The 14,556-nt window shown below is 47.5% G+C and overlaps 1 protein-coding gene across 3 annotated transcripts; it reads right to left on the bottom strand.

Annotated features, from left to right (window-relative positions):
* Positions 1 to 300: 300 nt before the first annotated feature.
* On the bottom strand, positions 301 to 14,162 carry LOC114607276 (uncharacterized). Of its 3 annotated transcripts, none has more exons than XM_028750322.2 (6): positions 13,878 to 14,162; positions 8,210 to 8,685; positions 7,926 to 8,007; positions 5,765 to 5,847; positions 4,939 to 5,065; positions 301 to 4,403 (listed from the first exon to the last, which is right to left on the bottom strand). In XM_028750322.2, the coding sequence occupies exons 2-6, from the start codon at positions 8,615 to 8,617 to the stop codon at positions 3,286 to 3,288; spliced, it is 1,818 nt and encodes a 605-aa protein (XP_028606155.2). In that variant the 5' UTR covers positions 8,618 to 8,685; positions 13,878 to 14,162; the 3' UTR covers positions 301 to 3,285. The 3 variants fall into 3 exon arrangements, with proteins under 3 accessions (XP_028606155.2, XP_028606154.2, XP_077772765.1); XM_028750321.2 differs by lacking the exon at positions 13,878 to 14,162 and adding an exon at positions 12,331 to 12,462; XM_077916639.1 differs by lacking the exon at positions 13,878 to 14,162 and adding an exon at positions 10,713 to 11,421.
* Between the last annotated feature and the right edge of the window lie 394 nt (positions 14,163 to 14,556).

The raw sequence follows: 14,556 nt of genomic DNA, 5'->3' as shown, positions 1-14,556 counted from the left end.
TCCTAGCACAAAGCAAAACCTTTGCTCCATCTTTCCCTCTATTCTCTAATCTGTCCAGCAGCATCAGAACATGAGATGAGCCTGTTGGATCAGGCCAGGACCGTTCTCACAGTGGCCAAGCACCTCCATTTCAGGAAACCAGCAAGCAGGATTCGAGCCCAAGAGCCCTCTCTCCTCCTGTGGCTTCCAGCACTCCAGGGTAGGGCTGGGGGAGGAATCCACATAACTCACCTTCAGAAGTGTGTAGAGTTCCCAAAGCAAGGAAGGATTGGACTCTGATTAATAAAATACACACGAGGCTTGACCAGCAAGACTCTGGGAGGAGGTGCCAATAATAATCCCTCTCCACTCCTCGGCCCAGGTCATTTTATTGACAAAAGAACTTTTTATACAGTGTTCATAAGAAGCAATCAGATTTCCTTTGAGCATTTCAAAAAAACCCACGTGGGGACAAAGTAAAACTACAAAGAAACTATTTCCTACTTGAGCATGCATACATATCTGAGAGTAAATAAAACAGGACTAGAGGAATGCATTCAGCAAAACCCCAGAGGTCATAAACAGGAGAGGAAGGATGGCAGTATATACCATCTCCTTGTGAACTCTCTTCCTGGCCCTTAAGATCTATCTAAAGATTAACAAACTACATCAAAGTAACTTACTATCTTTATGTACTGAGGATGCCTGGTGAAGCAACTGGCCTGTGTTTAGAATGCTTATATGTGCCTGTCAGGCGTAGAGAAAGCAAATGGCAGAGGTGCAGAGGCTTGTGGGATTCGATCAGAAATTATTGTCAATGAATCAAACCCAGTCAATGCAATGCTTTCATCGCGGACGCAATGGCTTGCTCCATATTTCATAATTCCTCATAGCAATCCCACCTGACCCCCACACTCTGGATAGTTGTACCCCTAGATAAGTGGACTCACCTGATGTGATCCAGGTTGTAGCAGCCCCATCCCATTCTGAAGTGTGCCCCCACCTCCATTTTTTAAAAAGAAATAACTAGAAAGCACCTCCGCGTCTAGGCAGCATCCACAATGTGATGGAGAGTTGGGGGTTTTTCTGGCCCAACATGATTACCGTATATATGTCACGAGCCCCATTTCTTTGCAGAAAGCCATGATAGTAAGAACATGGTGGGTGAGATTAATTTATTTTTATTTAATAAAATGTTTATGCTACTTGATGGTAATAAAAACATCTCAGGTTTACTGGAAATGTTAAAATTATCTATTACAAACAGTTAAAAACAAATCATTTAAATTAAACAGCTAAATAAAAATCAGAAACAGTAAAAACATTAACAGTACAAGACTAAAACACATCAACATCTATGCGTCCAGAAGTGCTTGCCTGAAAAGCATATTTTAAGCAGGAGTCCAAAAGGGAACAGTGAAGGTCAGGGAAGAAGTGATCCTACCCTGACAAGAACGCCAACTCGCTCTGAGAGCAGGGTTTGCCAGGAGTCTCTGGGGATTTCATGGTCTTCAGAGGATCCTTGGGAGAGACAAGGAGGGCTTGAGGACTTTATAACCTAGTACACCGCAAGTTCACAGCCGGTCAAGGCCAGTTGTAAGGAAGGTTTCTCCCCAGAGCCTTTCCCAGAAAGGGAGTGATTTCCTTTCATCAGTGTAAATACATCCCACACTACAACTGGTTTGGGTTTTCTGGTCAGGGGTGTGTGTATGTGTGTGTATTGGAGAAAACAATAATTTCATTTTGATTATTCCATTTACTTTTTGGTTTATGGCCTAGGTAAACTGAAAAGGTCTCTACCTGCCTTTTACAGTACAGAACTAGCTGCTTTTAGGGACTGCATGTAGTGAACGTCCGTTCCAGAACACGGAAAAGAATAAATTGTTATGGGCTCTATGGTGGTCACCGTATGCCTGGAAAGAGAATCGGCTAGACAGGGCAATTGGGATTAATCTTGAATGGTTTTGAAGACAGATGGAAAAGGGTATTGGGAGACATTTAATGAACAGGAAACGTAGTCAAAGCCTTAATAAAGAAAGACACTGGAAGTGGTTAAATGTAAACGGATGCTTTAGCTAAGATTCCTGCATTGCAGGGGGTTGGACTAGATTACTCTAGGGGGTCCCTTCCAACTCTACAACTCTATGAGTTTATGAAATAAACCACAGTCTCTGAAGTGCCTCATTTCCAAAGGAAACAGGAACCTCGGCAAATGCCTAGACCACTGGAATCTCACACTGCTGTGGAGACTGGGGTGGCATGGAACAATATTTTAATGTTACAGTACAGTCACATTCAAGAACAGCTATGGGGAAGGACTGTAGGTGATAGGTTGGAAGACAGAATACCCATGGACAAAGTTATACATTGGACAGAATCGTTTCCCATTCTTGTGAAGAAGAGCAAGAGTGTGAGAACCAATAATCTGTGGGGCACCAGACCTATGTGGAGAGGGTCACCACAAGGCCTTGACTCGAGGCACAGCCGCCCAGCATGGTTTCAAAAATACCTTTTCCATTGTGACTGCGTCTCAGTTAACATTGGGGAGAAGTAGAACAGTGACAGCTGCTCAAGGAATATACGTGAGACACTGATAAAAAAAATTCCAATTCGTCAAGATCTGTTGATATGTCCACATGGCATGGGAAAAAGTGTCAGACACTTGCCACTGGGATGAGTTGTGTTGTTTAGAATCTTGGTTCAATCTAAGCCTTTTTCCATGCGTCGGATGTGTGCAGGTGAGGACTGGGGTTGGCTAAAGAAAATAAACTTTGCTTGCTGTTGCTCCCAACCACCTTTGAGTGCAATAAACACGTAACTTTTTCTTCCTCGTGGATAACAATTGTTTGCTCCTTGCATCCCCTCGGAATGTACTTTGAATAATCGGAGGAGGACAGCAGCAAGGGAATCCTCGACTTACTCTTCTCACAGAGGGAAGCCCGAAACTTCTGGCTCTGTGTCTGGTCAGGAGATACCAGGAAGAGCTTCAAGCTGACACCACTGCCATCCTGGACATGCTGAGGATGGAAGTAGTGCTCAGGAGCACCACAAATTTGTAAACTATGAATTGCTTGTCAACTTTTCCCAAAAAAATTCAGCATTTTGGGCTGCCTCATCAGTGTTGCCAAATACTTCTTTATCCTATCCCCAGAGGGGACATTCAAAACCTTTGCCAGTGACTTGCACCTCACAGATCTGGGTACACAGAACAAGAAATATTGGGCACAGGGTGTTTTATAAGACAAAGTCCACTTCTTTGCTGGGTTGACAAATGACAAATACACTAATGCAATCTTTACTCTCATACTAATTAAAGTCTTCTAAAATCAAATTTGTACACAGCCATTGATATGGTTTCTCCCCACTATGAATTCTCTGGTGTTGACAGAAGTTTGTGCTTATATTAAAGCTCTTCCCACATTCCAAGCACTGATATGGTTCCTCCGATGTATGAATTATTTGATGGGCAGTGAGACTTTCTTTCCGACTGAAGCTCTTTCCACATTCCAAGCACTGATAGGGTTTCTCTCCCGTATGAATTCTTTGATGGGAAGTGAGACTTTCCTTCCGGCTAAAGTACTTTCCACATTCTAAGCACTGATAGGGTTTTTCCCCACTGTGAGATCTTTGATGGGAAGTGAGATGGGCACTCTGACTGAAGCTCTTTCCACATTCCAAGCACTGATAGGGTTTCTCCCCTGTATGAATTCTTTGATGGGAAATGAGACTTTTCTTCCAGGTGAAGCACTTTCCACATTCTTGGCATTGAAATGTTTTCTCCCCAAGGTGACTACTTTCATGATTATGAAAGTTTGTGCTTGTATTAAAGCTGTTTCCACAGTCAAAGCACTGATATGGTTTCTCCCATGTATGACTTATTTGATGGGAAATGAAACTTTTCTTCCGACTGAAGCTCTTCCCACATTCCAGGCATTGATATGGTTTCATCCCTGTATGAATTCTTTGATGGGAAGTGACATTTTCCTTCCGGCTGAAGCTCTTTCCACATTCCAAGCACTGATATGGTTTCTCACCTGTATGAATTCTAAGATGGGAAGTGAGACTTTCCTTCCGAGTGAAGCTATTTCCACACTCTTGGCATTGATATGGTTTCTCCCCGCTATGAGTTCTTTGATGGGAAGTAAGATGGGAGTTCCGACTGAAGCTCTTTCCACACTCCAAACACTGATAGGGTTTCTCCCCTGTATGAATTCTTTGATGGGAAGTGAGACTTTCCTTCCGAGTGAAGCTGCTTCCACATTCCAAGCATTGATAGAGTGTCTTCCCAGTGGGATTTATTTGATGGGAAGTAGAATGGGAGCTCTCACTCAGGCTCTCTCCAGAATCCAAAACTTCATACGGATTCTCCACTGGATGGAGTTCGTCATGGTCTCCCCTGTTCTTAATTTCCAATTCATCACCATCTGCAACAAACAGATAAACAGATTAGAGCCTCAGGAAGAAATGGAGGCCCCCGCTATTGAGCAATGCTCATGAACACTTGTGATAGAGGAAGAATCGAAGGGAATCATATGTGAGGTCTTACTACAGGGTTCACTACCTTCGTTTGAAAAGCCTAGCTCTCTTCTAGGATGGGTTTGGTTTGGCCCAATCAAGAAATCCGCTCCGTTTCCAAGGTCAGTCATCCCTTTGCTCAATCAAAAACAGACAAAAGCAAAAACAAAAAAACCTGACAGAAGCTTCTTCAACTTCCCTAACAACTCTGAAGCCTAGGCAATTCGGACCAGCCCGATCATCGTTTAAAAAGGAATAAATGGAAGAAGAATATTTGCAGACCAAACAGTAGATAGCCCTCCATTCTAAATGTGCTGCAGTGGTGTCAGAAAAGCAGGTGCTATAGGTGGCCCTGTTGAGCTCCATCAAAATATTGGAGGTCCATCATATATAGATACGTATTGAATTTCAAAACAGACATCATGATCCAACAGGGAGCCTTACTGAGAGAGTCCATGATCCCACAATTCTCCTCCATGACTTCCTTATGCAGAGCTCTCTGGTCAGGATCCAGCAACGCCCACTCCTCGTCTGTGAAATGAACAGCTATATCTTCAAAGCATACTAGACCCTAAAAGAAGAAGAAAAATGTATTGCTCTCGGACAGGATAAAGATTATATTCTACACATTGTTACGTTGTTTTCTGCCAGTTCGTTGGCTGTGCTGTTTTAATGGGATTGTTTGGCTGCAGATGTTAAGTATGGATACTTTTTTTGTGGAATTCTTTTATTATGTATTTTTATGATGGGTATTAATCTTTGTGCAAATGGGTGGAACTCCACATTGTGCTCTTCAAATCAGGTATTCCAGTTGGCCAGACACAAGGATTCCCTCTCTCTTCTCCTCTCCCCATGTGCTGTTTTGGGGAGGGATACCCCCAGATGCCCTAAAGCCAACTTCCAGGAGCACAGGGGGGCACAGGGAGGGGGAGGAGACAGTGGGAAAGCCCCATTGTGCAGCTGATGGGACTGGTTAAGGGAACCCTGGCAACTGTTTTCTATGGCTTCTCAACTGCTTAGAAACCTATTTTAACATCCAATGATAAATATATAAGCAAAACTACAACAACTGATAAATAACACTTGCAACATCCAGAAGGCTAAGTTAAACTGAGGTGGTTGTTCATTATTCTCAGCACATAAACCTCAAATAGCATGTTCAGGGCAGTTTTGACAGAAGCTAAAAGGAGGACAGAGGTTTATTCAGGCCCAAAGGCGCCCTGGCTGCCCCACTCCTCAGCTGCTTTCTCCACAATGCTCCTTCCCTTACCTCATCTGGTTCCACAGCCACTGTTTCCCCTCCACCACAATGAAAAGATGAATGAGGAGGTCTTGCCGGCATCCTTCTGTCACCTGACAAAGGTATGTGGGAAGACATTAGTGCATGCTTTTATCAGAGGTGAAGAAGTGTATATCTAACCATAATGGTCATCATGGGGGACTTCAACTTCCCTGATATCTGCTGGGACTCAAACTCTGCCACGGGTGTAAGGTCTGACAAATTCCTCCATTGCCTCACTGACAATTTCATTTCTCAGAAGGTGGAAGAACCAACAAGGGGATTATCTATCTTGGACCTGGTCCTCACTAATAGCGAGGAACCGATTGATGAAGTGGAAGTGCTTGGAAACTCAAGAGGATGTGATCCTGTCCTCCTGGGTTCCAGGATACAGAGGCAAGGGGAAATGAGCATAGTCGGACTTTAAAGAGGCCAATTTCGAAAAGCTGAAGGAGCTACTGGGTGTGATCCCAAGGTCAGAAATACTCAAAGAGAAGGGGGTCCAAGCTGGATGAAAGTTTTAAGAGGAGAAATATTGAATGCAGACAATACCAACAAGAAGAAAAAGTGGGAGGCATGATGTGGCTGAACTGAGAGTTAAGAAGGGCATGTATAAGAAATGGAAGAAAGGGGAAATCACAAAGGAGGAGTAGACACAAGTAGCCAACAGTTGCAGGGGAAGGTCAGGCTGGCTAAAGCTCAGAATGAGCTCAGGATTGCAAGAGAGGGTAAAAAAAAAAGTTTCTTCGACTAGGTCTGGAGTAAAAGGAAGAACAAGCAAGTGTTAGGTCCTCTGCGTGGGGAAGATGGGGAAATGCTAATGGGTGACAGAAAAGGCGGAACGGCTTTGCCTCTGTCTTCACCCAAAAGGAAAGCGATGCCCAGACCAGTGATAACAGAATAAATGATGTAAGGAGGGAGCTGCAGCCCAGATAGGAAAAGGGGTAGTAAGGGAACAACTAGCTACTTTAAATTAATTAAGATCTCAAGGGCCTGATGAGCTGCACCCAAGGGTGCTAAAGGAGCTTGCAGATGTAATCTCAGAGCCTTTGTCTATTATCTTTGAGAACAGGTGAGGTCCCTATAGACTCGAGATGGGCAAATATTGTCCCCATCTTCAAAAAGGGGAGAAAGGAAGACCCAGGTAACTACTGACCGGTGAGCTTGACATTGATAACAGGGAAGGTCCCAGAACAGATAATTCAACCGTCGGTCTGTGAGCATTTAGAAAAGGATGCTGTGATTACTAAGACCCAGCATGGGTTTCTCCAAAATAAGTCATGACAGACCAACCTGATTTCTTTACAAACTTGGTGGATTAGGGGAATGCTGTGGGCATAGTGTATCTTGATTTCAGTAAGGCTTTTGACAAAGTCCCCCGTGATATTCTTGCAAGGCAGCTGGTAAAATATGGGCTGAACAAGGTAATTGTTAGGTGGATTTGTAGCTGGTTGACTGACTGAACCCAAAGAGGACTCATTAATGGTTCCTCGTCTTCCTGAGGAAAAGTGACAAGTGGGGTGCTGCAGGGTTCTGTCCTGGGCAAGTTGTTTAACATTTTATAAATGACTTGGATGAAGGAATTGAGGGGATGTTAATCAAATTTGCAGATTACACCAAAGTAGGAGGGGTAGCTAATGCCGCAGGAGACAGAATCAGAATTCAAAATGACCTTAACAGATTGGAGAACTGGGCACAAGCTACAAAATGAATTTCAACAGCAACAGATGTCAGGTTCTGCACTTAAGCAGGAAGAACCAGTGTGCACACTGCACACGAAAGCTTATAGCAAGAACAAACTTAGTTGGTCTCTAAGGTGTTACTGGACAATATTTTTTATTTTTTATATATATACTTCGGATGCTTTAGCAGAGATTCCTGCATTGCAGGGGTTTGGACCAGATGATACTTGGGGTACCTTCCAACTCTACAGCTCGACGATTCTATGAAATAGGCCTTATAACATGTCTCCCCTGCTGAATGCAGTTTGAAGTTTGTACCTATTTCATATTTTAATTGTGGGGGGAAATGTCTCCCTTCCTGAGGACTCTTGTCCGCAAGTATCTTCCCCAAAAGGATTAAAAGAACCCATGGATTAATTTTAAAATCCACAAAATGAGACCAAACGGAGAAAAAACTCCTTCCTCCTTACCCAGTGTCAACTCTCTGGTGTTCAGTCGAGTCTTCTCTGCCCCAGAGGAATCTGGGCCCATTTCTGCAAACAGATCCTTTTCCTGAAAGAGCAACAAGGATTCAAAACCATGAATGAGGAGAAAGATTAGGAAAGTAATGGCAGAGGCAAAAACTTTAGGAGTATCTGATATCATTCTTTGGAGACTTTCAAAGAAAAGGTGGGGGCCATTAGGAGAGAATTTTGGGATATTAACCCTCCTGTTCAGACCCCCTTGGTAGTATCCAGAGGCAAGTCTCTCTCACCTGCTGCTCTGCCTGCTTCCTCTCCTCTGCCTGACTCAGGAGGAATCCTTCGGCCAGGGCCACCGCCTGGGAACTGGTCTCCGCTCCACATTCCCTCACCCAGCTCTCCATCTGTGGTGGAAGAACAGCCAGGAACTGCTCCAAGACCACCAGGTCCAGCATCTCAGCTTTCGTGTGCCTTTCTGGCTTCAGCCACTGACAGTCAAGGTGGTAGAGTCGGTTGCAAAGCTCTCGGGGTCCTTCAGTCTCCTGGTGGCACAACTGCCTGAGCTGCTGGCTCTGCACATCTGAGCAGAGAGTGTCCTCCTCACCCAGGATCTTCTGCACAGAGTTTTCCCAGAATCTGCTCCCAATTTTGAAGGCACTGAGTTTTCCTGCTTCAGTTCCAGATGAATCTTGCTCATCCATCTGTGCTCTCAGGAAGCCTTCAAGAGCCTCCAAGTTATGACTGTGCTAATTAGAGTTGCTGCCAAACCCTACAAAGCAAATGCATTGTTTTTGTTACAGAATTGGTATACTGTCAAGATGCTTGACAATTGCTTGTGGGCGAGTCTTGCTAAGAACCAGGCCTGCACGACACTACAGCCAAGACTCTGAGCCTTCTTTAACAACAAAAGGAAGAAAATGGAGAAGCTATCCTCTAACCTTCCTAGAAGTTACTATGCAAAATGTGCAGGCAATTTCAGTGTTTTCAGTCAATGAATGAATTCAGAACTGTGATTGACAAGTGAGTTATTTGTACCTTGTGTAATGTGGACACTAGGCTAGAGTGGGAGTGCTAACCCTGGGGGTCCTCAAGACTTGCTCTCCTGCACTTCCTGCTTCTGTCTCATTTTCTAGCACTTCAAAGCTCCAATGTTCTCAAGATAGTCTATTGTGGAAAGATATCTATCTGTTATTGTTCTGCTGGCCAACCCCCTGAGGGCCACGTGAGGGAGGCCAAAGGAGGTGCAGGTGAGGGCTAAGATGAAAACAGAACTAAAAAGCAGCTAGGACCCACCTTCTTTCCGTGATGGTAAGTGGTTTAAACTGTTTTTAATATTGTGTTTTAATGTTGCAATCTGCTCTGGGGACTTGGGGCGAAGGACAGGTAATTGTTGCTGGCATCTGTTTGTCTCAAGAGACCATGTCTCTGGGGATGAAGTCAAACTGCTAGGTTAGCAGCACTGAAGTATCCTCTACGGGGGACAAGCCTGGGCAGTATGTACGGCAGTCCTAGGCTGCCCAGACCCTCCTCTCGGTCTCCCTGATGTGGTCCAAAGGAACGCAGAGCAGAATGTTTGGAACCAGCTTGGCTGCAGGAGTTTCCAGAAGGAGACATACAAGGCACCATCCAACTGTCTTAGGGACTCGATTCTGATTTGTTCAGAGTCTACTCCTTATCCTTTCCTTCTCCCAAATATACAGTGGTGCCTCGCAAGACGAAAAGAATCCGTTCCGCGATTCTCTTCGTCTTGCGGTTTTTTCGTCTTGCGAAGCAAGCCCATTAGCGGCTTAGCGGATCAGCTGATAAGCGGCTTAGCAGGCTTAGCGGATCAGCTGATAAGCGGCTTAGCGGCTTAGCGGCTCAGCTGATAAGCGGCTCAGCTGTTAAGCAGCTTAGCGGATCAGCTGATAAGCGGCTTAGCGATCAGCTGTTAAGCGGCTTAGCGGATCAGCTGTTAAGCGGCTTAGCGGATCAGCTGATAAGCGCCTTAGCGGCTTGGGAAAAAGAGGGGGAGGGAAAAAACCCTGCAGGAATTCGCAAGACATTTTCGTCTTGCGAAGCAAGCCCATAGGAAATTCATTTTGCGAAGCACCTCCAAAACGGAAAACCCTTTCGTCTAGCGGGTTTTCCGTCTTGCGAGGCATTCGTCTTGCGGGGCACCACTGTACAGTGGTACTGAAGGAAGGTGAGGACAGGTGACCTCACCTAGGCCCGAAGTCACCCCCCCCCAAGCAGGCTCAAAGCTTCTCAGAGCTTTTCAAAATCATTTTTCTCAGCAGCTAAAAGGCATTAGCTAAGCATCAGAAACATTCCGCTTGCTGTAACTAAAAAGATTGCAACAAAGGTAGGGAACACAGTCCATTGTTTCTCAGGCCTTCTGGCCTTGCTAAAGAACCACATTGCAACTTGCTCTCTGTCCAGGACCCATGCCAGAAGAAGAGATTGAAACATATCTGAACACTCTGAAACCCCTTTCCTGGGAAGGGCGCCAAGAGCCCAAGAGTCCCAAGACAGCTTTCTGTTCATGCTCAGAGGAACTCATGGGGCAGGACTCTTCAAGAAGGAGGAGAAAGGAGGAGGGAACTGGAAAGGGGTATATATGCTTGTGCACATGATTGTGAATTCGTGCATGCTTTTTGTGACTTAAAACACTTGCTCCTTCTACCAGTTCATGGATGGTAGAAATAAAAGCCTTTTCTCCGAAACTATTCCTTGAGTGTCTGTTGACTCCCACTTCCCTTTCCCAGGCGCAATATTTTTCCCACCCGAGGGCAAAGCCTCATAAGGCTACAGTACCTCGGGTTAAAGATGTTTCAGGTTACAGACGCTTCAGGTCACAGACTCCACTGTGAAACCCAGAAATAGTACCTCGGGTTAAGAACTTTGCTTCAGGATGAGAACAGAAATTGTGCGGTGGCAGCAGGAGGCCCCATTAGCTAAAGTGGTGCTTCAGGTTAAGAAGAGTTTCAGGTTAAGAATGGACCTCCGGAACGAATTAAGTACGTAACCAGAGGCACCACTGTATCCTGCAAGGCAGCGTAGGCTTACGGTCAGTTTTCCTTCTTCCAGATGGGCTACCTTCACAGGTTGACGAGCCCCACCTGCCTGTCACTTCCCTCTACAGCACAGGCAGAAGAGACAGTAGATCCCAGAAGGTGCCACTAATTTGCACAGCAGAGAGAGACCAGCCATGCACACCCTTGGGGGGACTTGGGAGGCAGGTGGTTTTGCTCTGGAGGACCTCCCCCCCCCTCTATCTTTAATCTGTCCTCTCTAGGAATCCAGCTCAGTTCATTCTAACCCTTGGCAAGATGGCCTTACCAAGCTCACCCTTCTCTCACTTTTCGGAGCAGGGGCTCAGGAGGAACCACTTGCATTGCACACACCCAGAGAAGTTTTATTTGGGGGGGGCCTCTTGTCCCCCCCCCCAGCCAGAAACAGGAGGAACTGCTTGCTGTCAAAAAGGGCTCTGCAAGGAGCAGGAAACTGCATCCTAGAATTGGAAGGGGAACCCCCTAGTCCTCCCCCCCCCCCCCAAATCAGGAAGGAATCTCAGCTAAAACATCCCTGGCAGTTGCCCCCCCCCCAACCTCCTCCCCTTCCCTCCCTCTGCTGCCGCTTTCCTCCTCGGACGTCACTGTGGTTGTTTGCGTGGGACACGGGATCCCGTCTTTGTCTGCTGGGCACTCCTGGAAGCAGGCCTTCCCTCTCCTGCTGGCTCTTCCGGAGCCTGCTTAGGCTTGGCCCACCTCCCCCCCTGCCAGGGCCACGATTCTGGGGCGCCCTCCCCGGGGAATGCCCGGAAGGTGCCCGCCCTGGAGGAGGAGGAGCCCTGGGGAATTCCTCCTCCAGGAGAGGATGCTAGCAGGAGGCTGGATCCTTTCCTTCCTGGGACTGCAAGGCGCCCCCCTCCAGGTTCCTGCAACTGCCAGCAGCAGCCTTCTCGGCGGGCAAGGGAGGTGTTGGCATCCGCGCCCTCGGCCAGGCGCGTCCCCTCCCGGCTGCATCACACCCAGGGACCCGAAACATCTGCACACACACCCCTGCCCGGAGCAGGGATTTGGCTCCAGACCCCCACCATCACCACGAGAGAGACAGAGACGGGCAAGCTCCGGGCGGGATGCGCAAAGCTGGAGCCGGCGCTCTCCAAAAGCGGAGGCCTTTGACTGCAGGCAAAAGACACCTGGCGGGCACCTGCGGGGAGGGGGATCCTGAGCCTCTGAGCGCATGCAGAGCGCGCCTGGGAGCAGGAGGGAGCCCAGGCGCGCGGCCAGGGGAGGCCCAGTGCGCATCCTCCTCCTCCTCCTGGCCCAAAGGATAGGAGAGAAGCCACCGGCTCCTCTCTCTCTCTTTCGGGCTGGCTGGGCCAGGCGCCCGCTTCTCCCCCCCCCCCCCGCGCGCCCCCGCCACTCACCCGCCCGAAGAGCCCCGGCAGCAGCAGCCCCAGGCGCGCTCCCGCCAGCCCGGCCCCTCCAGCTCCGAGGAAGCAGCTGGGCTCGCCGAGCGGGAGGAGCGCATGCGCGGCGGGGCCCGGCGCGCTCCCGACTCCGCCGCGCGCACGGCAGGGGGGCGGCCCCCGCCTCCCGGGAGGAGAGCCGGGAGCCCCGCCCAGGCGGGGAGAGGCAGACAAAGAGACATCCCTCCCACCCCGAGATAACGTTATTATTTTTGTGTATTACTATGTGACACGTTTCTGTGTTTTTTATATTGAAAACGGCCCTGTGATCCTGGGGGGAGGGCGGTGTAGAAAGGTCAGGAACAACACACCCGGAATACCCCGGACACGTCCAGCATAATGCCGCTGCAAGCAGTTTCGCTTTTCGAAAGATGGCAACCCTAATAAAGTGAAAGTCGCGTGACATCTTTGCGCATCCCTTGCTTTTTCAAATATTCTGCCCACCAAGGAAGAGCAGCATCCGTGAGGGTTTATTTGGGGGGGAGGGGTTGCAGAAGCAGGGTCATTTTGGTGGTGCTTGTTGCACTTCGGAGCGGTTGAGTTGGGACAGGGGTGGCAGGAACAGTGGGATTTGGGGTTGGCAGCAGCAGCACTCGGGCTCTGATCTGGCAACCGTCTCCCTGCAGCCATGTCTCCACCCCACCCTCATGCACTGCTGGGCAAGGGCTTGTGATAGGCTGAAAGTTGGAGCTATGAGCTCCAAGAATGGTTTCCTTCCATATGGTCTCACAAGCACCCCCATCATCATCATCATTTTTATTTGTATGCCGCCTTTCCGCAGTTAAACAACAGTGCTCAAGGTGGCTGACAGCATAACAAGATTTAAATAATTTCAAAAGTCATAAACAATAAATAAACCACATCAAAAAATACACAACCAAATGGGAAACAGTTTCCACATAAATCAAAATCTAAAACTAAGAATACAGCACTAATGCCACAGATTAAAATGACATAGGTAAAAAATAACAGCAATTTAAACAAAAAGCAAAACAAAATGGAGCCCTCTCTGCCCAGCAGCAGCAGCAGTTCTTATAGGCCTGTCAGGCCCCGTCCTGGGCCAGGTGGTGAGTGGCAGGACTGGGGCCCTCAGGCGCTGAGCAGGGGAGTCCTCCTGGGTGGTCTTTAGGGAAACCTGGGCCACTCCTCCTAAGGAAGCATGAAGCAGTTCCCTCCTAGGCCCAGCCATTCATCCCAGTGATGCTCCTCCAGAGGGGATAATCCATGCAAAAGGACAGGCTGAAAGCAGAAACTCCCACAAAGCAGAGCTTCCTCTTTCAGGGTTTCACTCAATGTGAGAAAGCAAAGTATCAGCTAAATCTCTTTCTGGCCTACCATACACCCTGCTTCTTGTGTTCTGCATCTGACTGGCAAATGGAATGTCACGGAGGACCCTCTGAACATCTGTGACCATCATCACCCCTTTCAAATTCAGTTTCAGAATAACTTGGTTGCAGGAGATATGTGCCCTTTCTGAGAACTCATACAATAATGAAAATTAATACCTTTGCAAAATCCATTCCAATGAGGAAGAAAGTTGAGAGGTTCCAGGAACTGGTCGACCAGGTCCATGTCATGGCAAGTAGCCTCTTTCTCCTGAGCTGATCCAGCCTTCATCCTACAATCCAGAGTGACACAGAAACACCTTTAGCAAGGTGACCCCCGACCTCGTTGCTCTAATCTTCCTCCTGCAAATGGAAGTATTTGCCCAACTCTGGATGTGATCGGTTTCCTTACCTAGCAGCCATCTTCATATTGAATCACTCCCAGAGGAGGCAGTGATGGCCACCAACATAGGTGTCTTCGAAAGAGAATTAGATAAATTGATGGAGGAGAAGTCCATTGAGCTCTCTAGGCAAGATGGCTATGCTCTGCTGCCCCCACAGATGGAAACTACAATGCTGCTGAATACCAGTTGCTGGAAAGCACAGGAAGGGATAGGGTTCTTGCTCTCAAATCCCGCTTGTGGGTTTTCCACAGACATCTGGTTGGCCACTGTGATAACAGGAAGCTGGACTCAATGGGCTAGTGGCCTGATCCACAAGGCTTTTCCCATGCCTGTAGAGTAAATGGCAATGTGTGCTCAACCTAGTAGATTATCTAAGGGCCCATACATACTACGACTTAAAGTGAATAGTCAAGCTTCCTGTATCTCCATTAATTCTCCATTGTCCGTATAATGTT

This window comes from Podarcis muralis, chromosome 12, assembly GCF_964188315.1.
Source record: "Podarcis muralis chromosome 12, rPodMur119.hap1.1, whole genome shotgun sequence".
NCBI lineage: Eukaryota > Metazoa > Chordata > Lepidosauria > Squamata > Lacertidae > Podarcis > Podarcis muralis.
The sequence above is the reverse complement of the archived record's forward strand: the minus strand, read 5'-3'. Positions and strand labels throughout refer to the sequence as shown.